The sequence below is a fragment of the Lolium perenne genome, chromosome 5, assembly GCF_019359855.2.
Source record: "Lolium perenne isolate Kyuss_39 chromosome 5, Kyuss_2.0, whole genome shotgun sequence".
Lineage (NCBI taxonomy): Eukaryota > Viridiplantae > Streptophyta > Magnoliopsida > Poales > Poaceae > Lolium > Lolium perenne.
The window spans coordinates 146,415,230-146,430,820 of NC_067248.2; the positions used below are offsets into that span (position 1 = coordinate 146,415,230).

Sequence of the window (15,591 nt, forward strand, 5' to 3'; positions counted from 1 at the left end):
ACCTATCCATCAGCTATTGGTAATGGAGGCTCCGGTGTGGCTTCTGGAGGAGATTGATCGGTGGACCAGAGCCTTTTTCTGGACAGGGAAAGAGAAGGTTGCGGGTGGTCAATGCTTGGTGGCATGGCAGCAGGTGTGCAAGCCACTTTGCTTCGGAGGGCTCGTAGTCAAAAACTTGCGGCTTCAAGGTCTGGCTTTACACGTGCGCTGGGAATGGTTGAAAAGGACGGAGCCTAATAGGCCTTGGCAAGGGCTGCCTGGCCTGAAGGATGTCGAAGCTACTGACACTTTCAACAGCCTAGTGTCGATCACGGTAGGAGATGGAGCGCAGACATGGTTTTGGAAGGACAGATGGGTTCATGGTGCAGCTATCATTGACTTCGCGCCAGTAGTACTTGCTTCGGTTAGTACCCGGCGGAAAAACAGTAGAACAGTCCAAGATGCGGTGCACAATCATGGTTGGATCAATGATGTGGGGGAGGGGCTGGGACAGGAAGGATTGAAGCAGTGTGTGTGCATCTTTGCTCTTATCAGTTATTTTGCCATGGATGCGAACACTCCAGACAGTTTCAGCTGGCCATGGTCGCCCACTGGCTGCTATTCTGCTCAATACACCTACAGGATGTTGTGCCTAGGAGGGGAAAGTTTTGAAGGGACCTCCTGTGTATGGCGTAGCGGTGCACCGCTCAAGTGCAAGATCTTCGCGTGGCTAGCCCTACAGAGGAGATTGTGGACATCTGATCGGGGCGCAAGGAACGGTCTTCAGGACAACACCTCGGTATGTTTCACCTATCTCCAGGATGAAGACAAAGTGAACCATGTTCTGGCAGGATGTGTGTTCTCAAGACAGGTGTGGCATCAGTGCTTGCATAACCTGTGGCTTGTGGTGGAGATCCCAACAGCTAATGGCGAGTGGAATGAGTGGTGGCTGAGCACCAGAGCAAGAGTCAGAACAAATGAGAGGATGGCCTTTGACACTCTGGTGATATTGGTGAGTTGGAGACTGTTGAAGCGAAGGAATGCCAGGTTTTTGACAATGTAAGAGGGCAGTTCTCTGTCGAGGGTTTAATAGAGCAAGTGTTGGCTGAGTGGCCTCTTTGGACCAAGACATGTCTGAGAGGGTGCAATGCTTTTGCGAGAGTAGTTCACTAGGTTGTGGTAGTGGGTGAGTGGAGGGGTTGTGACAACCGTTGGCTCAGCGTGTTGTCTTTCTTGTAATACAACTTTCTGCCTTCTATAAAAATAAGGTACGCAGTTGCGTACTCTCTCAAAAAAAAATCTTGTCACTTCACGTGAATCTATGGTGTTGTTAGCATTTGGATTTCACCAAGCTTGATTTTCCGTTCCTCGCGAATTTGCTAGAATCTGGAAGCAAGAATCATTGTGGGACTTCATCATGGATGTTGTCGGGGCAACATGATCATTGAGGATAGGCAGGTTCAAATGAGGACTTGAGTTTGATAGTATATATGTGGTGTGTGGTCCTACCCATGTTCCCCGACTTAGAAGTTTCTTGAGATGCATGTGGCAACAATGTAGTTTTGCTTTGAGTACATTGACTACCATGCTTTTGTGTGTGCAAAAAATTAAACTTCAATTTTGAGCGGTGGTATTAGAATGTTTGAAATATCACTGAATTACCAATGGCACTATGTAATTTTTGATATTATTATGGTCCTAAAATATTTCTCATACATATATATATAGTTGTGGTGACTAGATATATGAGCAAAGGAGAAAAAAAATACTTTATGGAAGTATGGAACACATGGTTGGGCCATGGGCTGTCTATGCCATCCAGCCCAGTTCGAGAGAAAGAACAATTCGACATCATCGTCTCCGCAGCGCACACGGCACACCCTCCACCTCACCTCTCTCCGGCTCACCGCACAACGATGGCGTTCTCCACGGCCACCTCCACCGCCTCCACCGCTTCCCTCCGCCTCCTCCCGGCGCCGGCCACCCCGTCCTCCCGCCGCACTCTCCGCTTCCCGCCCATCCCCCGCCGCGCGCCTCGCTTCCTCTTATCCGTCTCCGCCCTCAGCAAGCTCTCCGAGGCGTCCCCTGTCCCCATCCCGCAGGAGCCTGCCCAGAATCTGCCCGACGAGGACGCGCTCCCCTCCAGGCCCGGGGTGTACGGCGTGTTCGACCCCGCCGGGGACCTGCAGTTCCTCGGGATCTCGCGGAACGTCAGGGCCAGCATCGAGGGCCACCGCAGGAAGGTGCCGGCCGACCTCTGCGCCTCCGTCAAGGTATGCGCAGTGACGCACCGCCCTTCCAGCCAGGTTTCGATTACACCGTGGAATTGGATATCCCGGAGGGAGCTGTGAATTGAATCATGACAAAACGCTTGATGATAATGCTGTTGAAATGATCATGGTTTCTTTCTTGATCACACTTATACATGCGCCCTTTCACCCGTTTTAATCACTTCTGATGCTAGCTCTTCTGCGAACGATTGCCCTGCATACTCCTGTCTGCATGTCCTTGCTATACACACTTCTGTCTCCTCGTTTTGATCATGCCGTTCGAGATTTGACCACACCGATTTCTTCTTCAGGTTGCCATACCAGACGAGGAGGCACCAGACAAAAGCATCCTGACCGATGCCTGGAAATCATGGATGCAAGAATACATAGCAGCCAGCGGCAAGGCGCCGCCGGGGAACGTGTCCGGGAACCACACCTGGATCGGTCCACCACAGAGACCCGCAGACTTGCGTTTGACGCCCGGTCGCCACGTTCAGCTAACTGTGCCGCTCGAACAGCTGATTGACCGGTTAGTGAAGGAGAACAAAGTGGTTGCCTTCATCAAAGGGTCAAGAAGCGCGCCGCAGTGCGGGTTCTCGCAGAGGGTGGTGGGGATCCTGGAGGCGCATGGAGTTGATTTTGCATCTGTCGATATCCTTGACGAGGAGCACAACCATGGGCTGAGAGAGACCCTGAAGACGTACAGCAACTGGCCGACTTTCCCGCAGGTTTTTGTTGGAGGGGAGCTTGTGGGTGGATGCGATATTATTTCGTCCATGGCTGAGAAGGGGGAGCTTGCTGACCTTTTCCAGAAATAGCACTCTCGCCTTGGAGTTTAAGTAACGTCTTGTTTTATCAGGTGCAAATTGCAAGCGTATCTCCTGGATTCTTGCAATAATACGTAGCTTATTGTAAGGCACAAAGTTCTCTGTTCGGAAACCTATCAATTCGAGTTAGATGAGGCAGTGCTGTGCTGTGAAACTTACTGGTTGTTTTTTGAGCATAGGTATATGGGTGTTCGTATTTTTGTGGTTGTTTCAGATCTCGCACATGAAACATTGTAGCTTCATGGGAAATTATGTGGTGCATAAAGTGTGGATTTAGTGAGAAGATAGTTACTCTATTGTTTTCTCTTGAACACGCATCTAAATGCATGTCATTTATACTAGAAGGTTGGCACCACGAATTACTCTATTGTCAGTATGTTTAATTGAATTATGACTTCATGAGGTTCAACTCAGAAAAGCAAACTATCTGATTGCAATGCTTTCCTGTTGTCTCAGTAAATGTTCAAATTTCTTCTTTCAAAAAAGAGACAATGAAGCTATTTGCACCTCAAAGTGTTTAGTTGATTTATTTTTTTACTGTGATCAAGAGCGTTACAAGGTTACCAAAGTACTTTGATCGGCACAAGGAGGAGTTAAGAGAACAATGAACAATCCTTGTAGACTTCTGGGACACACTGATGTTCTGTTGGTGAACTTTACTATTGAAAGAAGTAGTGATCTTTCATGTACCACAGTGTGTTGATTGGTTTTCGCATGATTGTATAACTCTACCACAGCCAAGTATTGCAGGTAAGATTCTAGTTCAACACCTGATGCACAGTATCTTAACAGTAGCGGGAGATTTGTCATTCAATCCTCAAGGAAGTGTCTACTGAAGACAAGACATCTACCAAGCACGACTTATTCAATCACATAAAGGATCAGGGTAAGCAATGACTTCACACGTTTCTTCTTGATTTAGTTTTGACCACTCTTGTTTGAATTTAAATCTGAATTGGTCCTTCTGATGCCACTTTACACAAAGCTGCAGCTTATGGGTGTGCATTCCTCTCTGTCATCACTCTTCCATTGCTGACCAGTGACTTTTACAGTGATAGCCATCAAACATTTTTGAGGGTTCATATAGATTAGGAGTTGGACTAATCGATGCTCATCCATAATCACTAGGAAACTTCTGATGCCATGTTACAGCACACCGTCCTGGCATGTCCGAGGGGAGGAGGACTTGCGTTGTACTCATAGCCCTCTAGGCCTTCTACACTTTCAGGAAACAGATGGGATTTGGGGCCTTTTGTCTAATCATCGTAAGTCTTTTCTTCTTAAACATTTCACATTTATTTGTGACTTCTGGTTTTCCGTGATGTCTCTGGTGAGGCTTAGATTTAGTTTATAGTATCTTCATGACTATTACCTTTTCAGCTTTTCTGATTCTGGAGAAATAGTTACATCATCTGATGATATTTCCCAGTTACATCATCTGATGATATTTCCCAGATACCACCAAAATTTTTGGACCTATGCAACTATGATTTATATAATTGCATTATGCTAACTTACTAACCAATTGGGTTTCATATCCATATGAATGGCTGGTTTTTACGTTGGCTTGCCAAGCCTATTATAATCCTCCTCCTTTACCCAGGCTTGGGACCGGCTTTTCCTAAAAGGCACATGCGGAGTTTTCGGACCGCATGGAAATCAGCGATCCATGTGCCGCAATCTTAGTTTACTTGTTTTTTTTTTCTCTCTCCTTGTTTTGGTTCCCTATGTTTCCGTTGGGTTTCATATCTAGCCTACCCCAACTTGCTTGGGAAAAAGGCTTTGATGTTGATGTTGTTGATGACTAACCAATATGAATTCTTTGGTTACGGATATGTGGGAAAAATAAGGTCGAGTGCTCGACTACAATTACTCAAAACTGAATTAACAAAATGTTCCATTAATAGTTTCACGGAGTTGCAGACGCGGTTTTGCTTGCTTTTTGACGTGAGTGAATTGAGGCTAGAGCTTGCTTTTCAACATGACTGAATTGAGGCTAGACCGTTGTATCACCCCTAGAAGATGTATTTTACATAGAGAAATATCAACCAAGGGGATTGACGAGTCGACATGAAATACTGAATGGGCACATATTAACACGCAATATGTTGTTCTACCCTAAGATCTGGATCCTTTATTGTGCTTACACACTTGTCTTCTCTACCCTAGGAGTTGGAATATTTCGTGTGCTTACATGAGCATCATTTTGTTCTCCACCTGTTCTTTCTTGTGCTTGCACGCATGTCTTCTTCTCAGCCACCCTTTTGCTGTGTCCATTAGGAGATGTACAGAGGAGGTGCTGCTAATGAAACCAAATTATTTCCTCCACAAATAACAAACGCGATACTTAATCAATCATCGTCGTTACTTACCTGCTGCTGCAATCTTGAATCGACCATGTTAATTGTCAACATATATATTATTATTGGCGAGTTAATCCTTGTAGATAGTTCTGTGTGGCTAACAATTTTGAATTCTTAATGTTAGTACTTATGGGTGTGTACAAAGTTGCAATTGACTGAGAAGGGCTATATAAAGTTTGTTAACCGTATCCATCTAACCATTTATTCGCCCACCCCAATGCAAGCAGAGCTAGTACTGCTGTGTTTCAGTAGGAATTGGCTTTCTTCTTTTAAAACAGATAGCCAGTGTGCACCTTTTTTTGTGTGGAGTGAAGCCTGATACTGATAGTGACGGTTAAACACTAAAACTACAACATGCGCATGCACATGGATTTATTTTAGTTAGTATATTTGGTGATACTTAGGTTGATTGTGTCGTCATGTAATTACAGTCATGTACCTTTTCTGAATCTTGAGTAAAGTTTACATCATGTGATGATATGTCAAGGATATAACTATGTTTTTGAAGTATGCGCCCCCTATGATAGATATAGCTATATAAGCATCATACTTACCATACATGTATTTTATTTTTCCTCTAAGAGTTGCTAGGTAAAGAATAATTGTAATAAATTAGCTTTACTACGCATTCCTCAAACTAAATATACACTCTTCAATTCATCATGTTTTATGCACACCATTTTTCTTCTCGTTTTTCGACATGAGAAAAAATTGATTTAATCCTCACAGGGAGATGTATTACTACGTACTCACAGAGAAAGAAACTACACACATATAAAAGCTTCATGCCAATAGGTGGTATTCAGGAGAGGTAGAAAGGATCCAATGCAAAAGTATTTTGTTTCCAGATATGGATTAGTCAGCCTGGAATAGCCAATGGCATCCATAAGGTATCAAGCAAGTATATTTTGTTTGTTCTACCCTAGAAGCTTGATCCTTTCTGGTGCATACACACACACATCTTCTTCTTCTCCACCTTTTCGTTATGACCATTACGGGTGTACTAGCAGCAGTAGCTGATCAATGGAATCATCTTTTTTCCTTACACAAACTGTCCAGACCTATCTCGAGCTAATGGTTTTGTCTGCTTTTCTACTACTGCAATCTTTATCCGACATGGACATATCGATGATCATATGATGTGTGAATAATTATTATCATTGTACTACTTGTTAACAGTTCCGTGTAGTTAACCAATTCATAAAATTAACAATTTCGGCACATTAGTTATTACGTTACGTGCGTGCACACCGTTTTAGCCAATTGAGGAGCAGGCTATAGAAAGTTTGTTGATTGTATCCATCTAAACCATTTATTGTTGCCGACTTAATATTTCCCATCCCATTCATCAATATAGCTAGCTAGTACTATATTACTATTAGATGGATGTGTTTTACTTCCATTAGGATTTAGCTACTACTTCAAAAGTAGCCGGTGAGCATGTACCTTTCTTGAGTGAGACATGACAATGATAGTGCCTGTTATCACCGAACAGGAAAAAACTGCATGCTTAGAAAGCAACTACCTTGGGATCTCCCTGGCTTCCTTGTCTGATAACATTTTCTCATGCCCGCACACCAAACACGTTACATGGATTTGTGACCTTTCATTCTTTTACTTAATTTCTTTATTGATGATGAGTTTTATTGTAACTTCAGTTATTTCTTTGAGAAAGGTTAGATCCCCACAGGGAGATGTATTACGCACACAGAGACAGAAACTACAAGTGGATAAAAAGCCTCATACCAATAGGTAATATATTCGAGAAAGGTTTGGATCCATTGTGTAAGACCCCGGAGGGATCTCACAGAAAGGGGATGAGAAATCAGACGAATTCAGATTTGAAGATGGGAAAAGCAGGTTCGAGATGAGAGAGGTTCAGAAATCTCTTTTACATTCGATACCCTCACACACATGTGAATCTGGCTACTTAATGATCGAACCGACACTGGCAACGGGTCCCTCTTGGTGCATACACCAGGGCCACACACGCACGCAACTACCCCTTGCCAGCTGTGGGTCTTGAGACTACAGATGGGCTCCCTTCTTTGGTCGGTTGCTCAATAAACTCCATGTCCGACTGAGCCAAAGGCACAGTCGTGACATATTCCCCTCCTTGAGAGAATTCCCCTGCCCAAATGACAGCCATTGGAAAGCGATGTCGAAGAACATGATAATCTTCCCAGGTGGAGTAATCTTCTGGCAAATGACTCCATTGAACTCGAATCTGAGGAATAGCGGCGTTCCCCTTCTTGACCATGCGACGCTCTAGAATTTTCTTCGGCACAGCAGCAGCTGCATTAAGGTCTGGTGGCGTCGGCAGCTTGTCATAGACTGGTGTGTAGTTTGGCGTGAACGGCTTCAACTGCGACACATGGAAGACCGGATGAACAACACAGTCTTGTGGTAACGCCAGCTTGTAGGCTACCATGCCGATGCGCTCGACGATCTTGAACGGCCCGAAGTACTTGAAGGCAAGCTTGGCGCAAGGTCTGTTGATGACGGAGGTTTGCGCATATGGCTGAAGCTTCAGCAGCACATCGTCACCTTCCTGGAACTCCCGCTCCGTGCGATGCTTGTCGGCGTAGGCCTTGATGCGCACCTGGGCACGCAGAAGATGATCACGAAGTAATTGAAGAAAACCTTGACGTTCTTCGGCCATCTCCTTGATTGTTGGCGTGGCCTTGACACCCAGATTTGGCAGTGCGCCAAAATTTGGTTCCACTCCATATAGGGCCTTGAATGGAGAACATCCAAGCGAAGTGTGGTATGAGGAATTGTACCAGAACTCCGCCATTGCCAGCCAACGTTTCCACTTGTTCGGACAGTCATGAACAGCACATCGAAGATAATGCTCCAAACATTGATTAACGCGCTCCGATTGCCCGTCCGATTGAGGGTGATAAGCTGTAGAGTAACAGAGCTTCGTACCAACTGCAGCAAATAACTCCCGCCAAAAATGACTAGTGAACACCTTGTCACGATCCGAGACGATTGACAGAGGTACACCATGGAGCTTGATGATTGAGTCCATGAACACATTTGCTACTGACTGTGCAGTGAATGGATGACGCAGAGGCATGAAATGCGAGTACTTTGTCAGTCTATCCACCACAACTAGTATAACATCACAACCGTCAGATTTTGGAAGGCCCTCAATGAAGTCCATCGTCACTGCTGCCCATGGACGTTCAGGAATTGGTAGAGGTTGTAGCAGTCCTGCTGGGACGGTATGATCATGTTTAGCCTGCTGACAAACCGGACACTGCTTAATCCATTCCTCAATTTGCCTTTTCATACCGGGCCAGTAATACAAGCCTTTTACTCTCTGATAAGTGGCTCGACCGCCAGAATGGCCTCCAACAGCTGAATCGTGAAGAGCAGAAATGAGTTTAGACTGCAAAGCCGTGTTATCTGCTATCCACAAACGACCTTTGTAACGAATTAAACCTCTGTCCAACGAGTAACCCTGCTCATTTGGGCTGTGCAATGATAGTTGAGCCAAAAGTTCTTGCGCCTGAGCATCCGTGGTATAAGAATTCAGCAATTCCTGTACCCAGATTGGTTGGCAGGCTGAGACTGAAATAGAATTGAGCAAATGGCCTACTCGTGAGAGCGAATCAGCAGCACCATTGTCCACTCCACGTTTATACTTGAATGTAAACTGCAGACCCAATAACTTAGACATAGCCTTCTTCTGAAGTTCCGTAGTTAGTTGCTGATCGCCCAAAGAGCATAAGCTTTTATGATCAGTCAAAATGGTAAAAGGTCCTCTCTGTAAATAAGGACGCCAACGATCAATAGCAAGCATGACAGCTAGAAACTCCTTTTCGTATACTGATAACTTGCAGTTATTGACTCCCAATGCCTTGCTCAGATATGCTACTGGATGCTTATCCTGCATCAAGACTGCACCAATACCAGTGTCACAAGCATCTGTTTCAATAGTAAAAGGCTTGGTGAAATCCGGAAGTGCGAGAACCGGAGTACTTGTCATTGCTGCTTTCAAGCAATTGAATGCCTGAGTTGCCTGGGCAGTCCATAAGAATCCCTTCTTGGTGAGCAAAGAGGTTAGTGGTTTAGAGATGACAGCATAGTTTTGCACGAACTTTCTATAGTAACCAGTTAGCCCCAAAAACCCACGCAATTCGGTTGCATTTGTTGGTAAAGGCCACTTCACCATTGCAGATGTCTTGTCGGGATCTGTAGCTACACCAGCTTGAGAAATAATATGACCCAGATAACTGATGCTAGCTTGAGCAAAAGCACACTTCGAAAGTTTGGCAAATAACTGATGTTGTCGCAAAGTGCTCAAAACCTGCCTGAGATGACCAAGGTGATGTTGCCAGGAAGCACTGTAGACCAGTATATCATCCAGGAACACAATGACAGATTTTCTGATGAAGGGCTCAAACACAGAGTTCATTAAGCATTGGAAGGTGGCTGGGGCGTTTGTCAGCCCGAACGGCATGACCCTGAACTGAAAATGACCAGAATGTGTTTTAAATGCTGTCTTGTCTTCATCAGTTTCACGCATCCGGATTTGGTGATAACCGGCGCGAAGATCCAGTTTGGAGAAGAACTTAGATCCTGCCAACTCGTCCAGAAGTTCGTCCACGATTGGCAATGGAAATTTATTTTTCACTGTAATTGCATTGAGTCTTCTATAATCCACGCAAAATCGCCACTGCCCATCCTTCTTTTTAACTAGCAGAACGGGAGACGCATATGGGCTCATGCTTGGCACTACCAGTCCCGCTTTGATCATCTCCGCAATTTGCCTTTCAATTTCATCTTTTTGTAATGGTGAGTATCGGTAAGGCCTTGAATTAACGGGCGCCACATTTGGCTCCAGGGAAATTGCGTGATCATACTGCCTATGAGGAGGCAGAGTCTTAGGATCCTCAAAAACATCCGAGAATTCATCCAATAATTTCTGTAGCTCTGGAGGAAGCCCATCCGAGACTGAAGATGACCCAATCACTGTAACATTATCTGAAGGAAGCTCAACAAAGTCCACTACAGCCAGTGCCCACAGGTCATTTCCTTTAAACGATTTTTCCACTTCTTCCACTGTCATTGCAGCTAGCTGTGCATGGGGACAAGTCACGTCACCTTGGAGACGCACCATTTGGCCATTGGAAGGCACTTCCATGAACTTCAGAATCCAGTCCACTGTCATGGGACTGTGGCTCTCAAGCCAATCCATGCCGAGCACCGCATCGTAAGCTCCAAGTGGCAGCACACGCATATCAGTATAGAATGTGTGCCCTTGCATCCACCAGGCTAACTGAGACACCATGGAATCAGATTTCATTAGCTCACCATTAGCAACCTTTACTGAAACTGGCTGCACTGGTACTGTTGCCAAATTTAGTCTGTTCACAAAATCTGAACTAACAAAACTCGTGGAGCTTCCAGAATCCACCAGAATTAAGCAAACTTTGTTTCCCACCAAGGTACGAAAACGCATCGTAGTCGAGCCCTCGGATCCTGCTTCAGCATGTTGAGAAAACATCAAGTGACATTCTGGCTGTGGCACCACAGTATCTTCCAACAGCTCCAAAGCTTGTACTGTATCTTCAGTGAAGATCTCCCCATACTCACCAACTTGAATCGTGAGGAGTTGAAGTGGTTGCTTGCACTTATGCTCCTTGCTGTACTTTTCACCACAACGAAAGCAAAGGTTATTGGCACGGCGAAAATCCCTTAGCTGCCGTTCCCTGTTGTACTCATCGTTGCCAGCACGCTTAGGCCACTCTTGACGCTGCACCATGGGTTGTGCTGCTATCGGTTTGGAAGCGAGAGGCAAAACCTTATTGCCTGCCATTGGACGACCTCTGGGTTGATGGTGTTCAAGCTCTTCTTCTTGTATCCTGGCTAGAGCCACTGCTCGAGTAACACTGGTTGGTGCCTGTAATCTGACAGCCACTGAAAAATCACCCCAATCAACCGTAGCACAGCGTCGTTTGTATGCTTGCCACCACAATGCAGCGTGGCCCTCCAGATACAGAACAGCAGTGCAAACCCATTGATGAATCGGAACTTGGTACATGGCAAAATATGTGTCACAGAGATCTAACCATAAACGTGGATTGTTTCCCCCAAACTTGGGAAAATCGTGCTTCGGCATCTTAACGTGATGCTCCTGACGGTCTGTTGGCGAACTCGGCGCCGTGACGAAACCTTGTGACGACGCCGGTACTGTTGGGGCGATGAGAATCGGTTGACCATTGTTAGTCAGCCGCGCCATACCGGACTGACCGGGATCTCGCGGCGCAGTGGAGAAGGGTTGCTTCGGCGCTGGTGGCGGAGGTGTTGCTGCCTGCTTCTTCCGCACTTCATCCACACTCTCCTGCGTTATGACGATCTGCTTGCTCAGATCCGAGACCTCGGCCGAAACCTTGTTCATCTCCATCGAGAGCTCAGTGAACTTCTCGTTGAGGGCCTTGGAAAACCACTCTTGCATCGATCTCTGCATCTCCTCCATGCTGGTTAGGATGTATCGAGTCTGGGCGTTTGGATTGCTCAGTTTGGAAGCCGTCGCTACTTCCCCTTGATTTTCCGAACGCCAATTTCGGATTTACAGGAGAAAGCCAAGGCGATCCCCAACCAATTGGTCGGTGTTACCGGAAAATTTCTGGGAGTTTGAAGCGCGGATCGGATCGCAACTTTGCCTCTGATACCAATTGTAAGACCCCGGAGGGATCTCACAGAAAGGGGATGAGAAATCAGACGAATTCAGATTTGAAGATGGGAAAAGCAGGTTCGAGATGAGAGAGGTTCAGAAATCTCTTTTACATTCGATACCCTCACACACATGTGAATCTGGCTACTTAATGATCGAACCGACACTGGCAACGGGTCCCTCTTGGTGCATACACCAGGGCCACACACGCACGCAACTACCCCTTGCCAGCTGTGGGTCTTGAGACTACAGATGGGCTCCCTTCTTTGGTCGGTTGCTCAATAAACTCCATGTCCGACTGAGCCAAAGGCACAGTCGTGACACATTGCCAAAGATTTTGTTTCCAGATATGGATTAGTCGTTCTGGAAGAGCCCATGGCATCCATAAGAGATCAAGAATATGGTGTTTGTTCTACCCTAGGATCTGGATCCTTTCTGGTGCATAGACATGTCTTCTTCTCCGCCTCTGTTGTGACCATTAGGGATGTACTTGGAGCAGTAACTGATCAGTGCCGTGCCTATCTGGAGTTCATGGTTTTGGTTGCTTTCCTGCTACTGCAATCTTTATTCGATGCAGATATATGGATGATCATATGATCAACAGTTCCGTGTGGTTAACAAATACTTAACAGATTCGACATGTTAGTTCTTGCGTACATGCACAAAGTTTCAGCCGACTGAGGATGGGCTATAGAAAGTCTGTTGATTGTATCCATCTAAGTTGCCGACTTAGTATTTCCCATCCCACCAGTCAATAGAGCTAGCTAGTAGTTTAGTACTTTTAGATGCATGCATTCCACCTTCACTGGGAACTTTATTGTAGCTGGTTACATGATACTGATAGTGACTATTATCACAGACAGGGGAAAACGGCATGGTCAGAAAGCAACTAACTTGGGATTTCCTTGGCCTCCGTATCTGACCACATTTTCTCGTGCATGCACATCAAACATGTTACATGTATTTGTGAGTTGTGACCACTGGTTCATTTACTAAATTTCTCTAATGATGCTGAGGTTTATTCTAACTTCAGTTATTTCTTTGAGAAAGGTTAGATCCCCACAGGGAGATGCATTACACTCACAGTCAGAGAAACTGCAAGCAGATAAAAGCCACGCCAAGAGGTAAGGATCCATTGCCAAAGTATTTTGTTCCAGATACGGATTAGTCGGTCTGAATGGCCAATGGCATCCATAAGGTATCAAGAATATGGTGTTTGTTCTACCTTGGGAGCTGGATCCTTTCTGGTACATACAGACACGTCTTCTTCTCCACCTCTTTGTTGCGGCCATTAGGGATGCACTAGGAGCAGTAGCTGATCATTGCTGTGCCTACATCAAATTCATGGTTTCATCTTTTTCATTACACAAACAATCCAGAAAGCAGGCAATGCCGTGCCTATCTTGAGTCCATGGTTTTGTTTGCTTTCCTGATATTGCAATCTTTATCCGACATGGACATATCGATGATCATATGATAAATGTACTACTTGTAAACAGTTCTGTGTGCTTAACAAATTTGAAATGTTAGTTCTTACGTGCGTGCACAAAGTTTCAGCCGATTGATGACACGCTATATGAAGTTTGTTGATTGTATCCATCTAAGTTGCCGACTTGGGATTTCCCATCCCATCAGTCAGTAGAGATAGCTAGTACTGTAGTACTATTAGTCTCGTTGGGAATTAGCTTCTTCTTTAAAGTAGCTGGTTAGCGTGCACCTTTTTGGAGTGAGACATGATACTGATAGTGACTGTTATCACAAACTAGGAGAAAACTGCAGGCTTAAAAAGCAACTAGCATGGGATATTCCTGGCTTCCTTATTATCTGGCAACATTTTCTAGTGCACGCGCACCAAATAGTTTGCATGGATCTGTGATATTTAGTTCTTTACTTATTTTTTTCCAGTGATGGCGAGCTTTATTGAACTTCAGTTATTTCTTTGAGAAAGGGTTGCAGTATGTGATGATATGTCCAGGATAAAGGTTTTAAAATTTGCACACGTGGGAGGGATATAATTACATTGTGTACACGCAGATTTATTTTGCGTCTGAATGCTACTAGGATAATGATATGTGGAAAAAGTAAGCTTGACATATTACACGCGGATTTATTCACACTCTTAAATGGGTTGTGTTTTTACAGGCTTACATATGGGTGTTTTATTACATTTCTACATGTGCAATAGAAGGTTAGATTCTCGGAGGAGATGTATGCACTAACGGAAAGGAGCAACTGGAAAGCACAGAAAGCGTATTAACAAGAGAAGATATTCAATAAAGGAAGAAGATCAGTTGCCAATATAGTTTCTTTCTATTCCATAGCTTGATTGGTCGGCCTGGAAGAGCCAATTGTGGCCATGTAGGACCAAGGATATGTTCTTATGCTTACACGCACGTCTCTTGTCCATCCTATAGGGGTGAGGAACTGGTCATGTGCTGTGCCTACCCTGGATGATATTTCCGTTGCTTCCCTGCTGTTGCAATGTTTGGCCGGTCTGCACAAGAGAGGATGTATTTGTTAGATGTCAAACATATATAATTAACTGAATACTTACGTGTGAATTAAGCTTTTCATGCGGCTAAGATATTCTTTGAATGAACTCTTAATGTTATCTAGTTCCTTGCACAAGTGCATAAAGTATCAGCGATCGAGGAGGTGCCGCAGAACCGAAATGTTGTTGTTGATTGCGTGATGACTTCCTTCAGATTTCCCAACCAATCTGTGAATAGAACTACTCCGTAGTACTGGTGTTATAGGCTATAGCCTATAGGTCCATGTGCTGTTCATTGGACAGTTGCTTTGCTTTGCTGAGCTAGCTATCTACAGTATGCATCGAATTTTGATAATGACGGTTATCAGAAGAAAGCTGGCTGTTGATCAAATTATGCTTACTCCGTCTTTTCTTCTGACAACATGTTATAAAGTTGTCTTCACAAGAAGGGATGATATTACTTGCGGAAATTGCTGCAAGTGCTTATTGCATACCCTCGTTGCCGTCGGACAATCGAAGAATCCTTCTCCGACCAACCGGCGTCCCGACGAGTCAATGACCACACTGGATGCGGATTTGGCCACCATGACCGGAAGCTTGAGTTAGACCTCAAGGTTTGGCCCAATGTAGGAGGTCAACCTCAAGGGTTTTCTGTACATTTTCCCCCTCTATACACTGGAGATGCCATAGGAACATTCAGCGCGAGACGTTCCAAATACCCTTTTTGGGAGGATGTAGACAAATTATAGACGGTGACAGCCTTGGTCGATGCACATATGTATGTGGAGTTGCATGCTTCCCTATACACACTGGTAGAAAAACAGGCTTCCGGTGAGCCCCATAAGTCGCGAAGCTGTAGGAATCGCGACTAATGGGACCTTTAGTCGCGGTTCGGGAGGCGAACCGCGACCAAAGGCCTGGGCCCAGGGCGCTCGGTGGCCAGCCGCTGCACGTGGGGGGCTTTAGTCGCGGT

General features: G+C 45.1%; 2 protein-coding genes across 2 annotated transcripts; both read left to right on the plus strand.

Moving 5' to 3' along the window:
- The first annotated feature begins 22 nt into the window (after positions 1 to 22).
- On the plus strand, positions 23 to 1,042 carry LOC139831621 (uncharacterized). The gene has a single exon (XM_071820927.1). It carries the CDS (start codon positions 23 to 25, stop codon positions 1,040 to 1,042), a length of 1,020 nt encoding a protein of 339 aa, XP_071677028.1.
- A 789-nt stretch (positions 1,043 to 1,831) lies between these two features.
- Positions 1,832 to 3,359, plus strand: LOC127300173 (monothiol glutaredoxin-S12, chloroplastic). The gene is made up of 2 exons (XM_051330260.2): positions 1,832 to 2,252; positions 2,561 to 3,359. Exons 1-2 carry the CDS (start codon positions 1,896 to 1,898, stop codon positions 3,065 to 3,067), a joined length of 864 nt encoding a protein of 287 aa, XP_051186220.1. The 5' UTR covers positions 1,832 to 1,895; the 3' UTR covers positions 3,068 to 3,359.
- Positions 3,360 to 15,591: the final 12,232 nt, after the last annotated feature.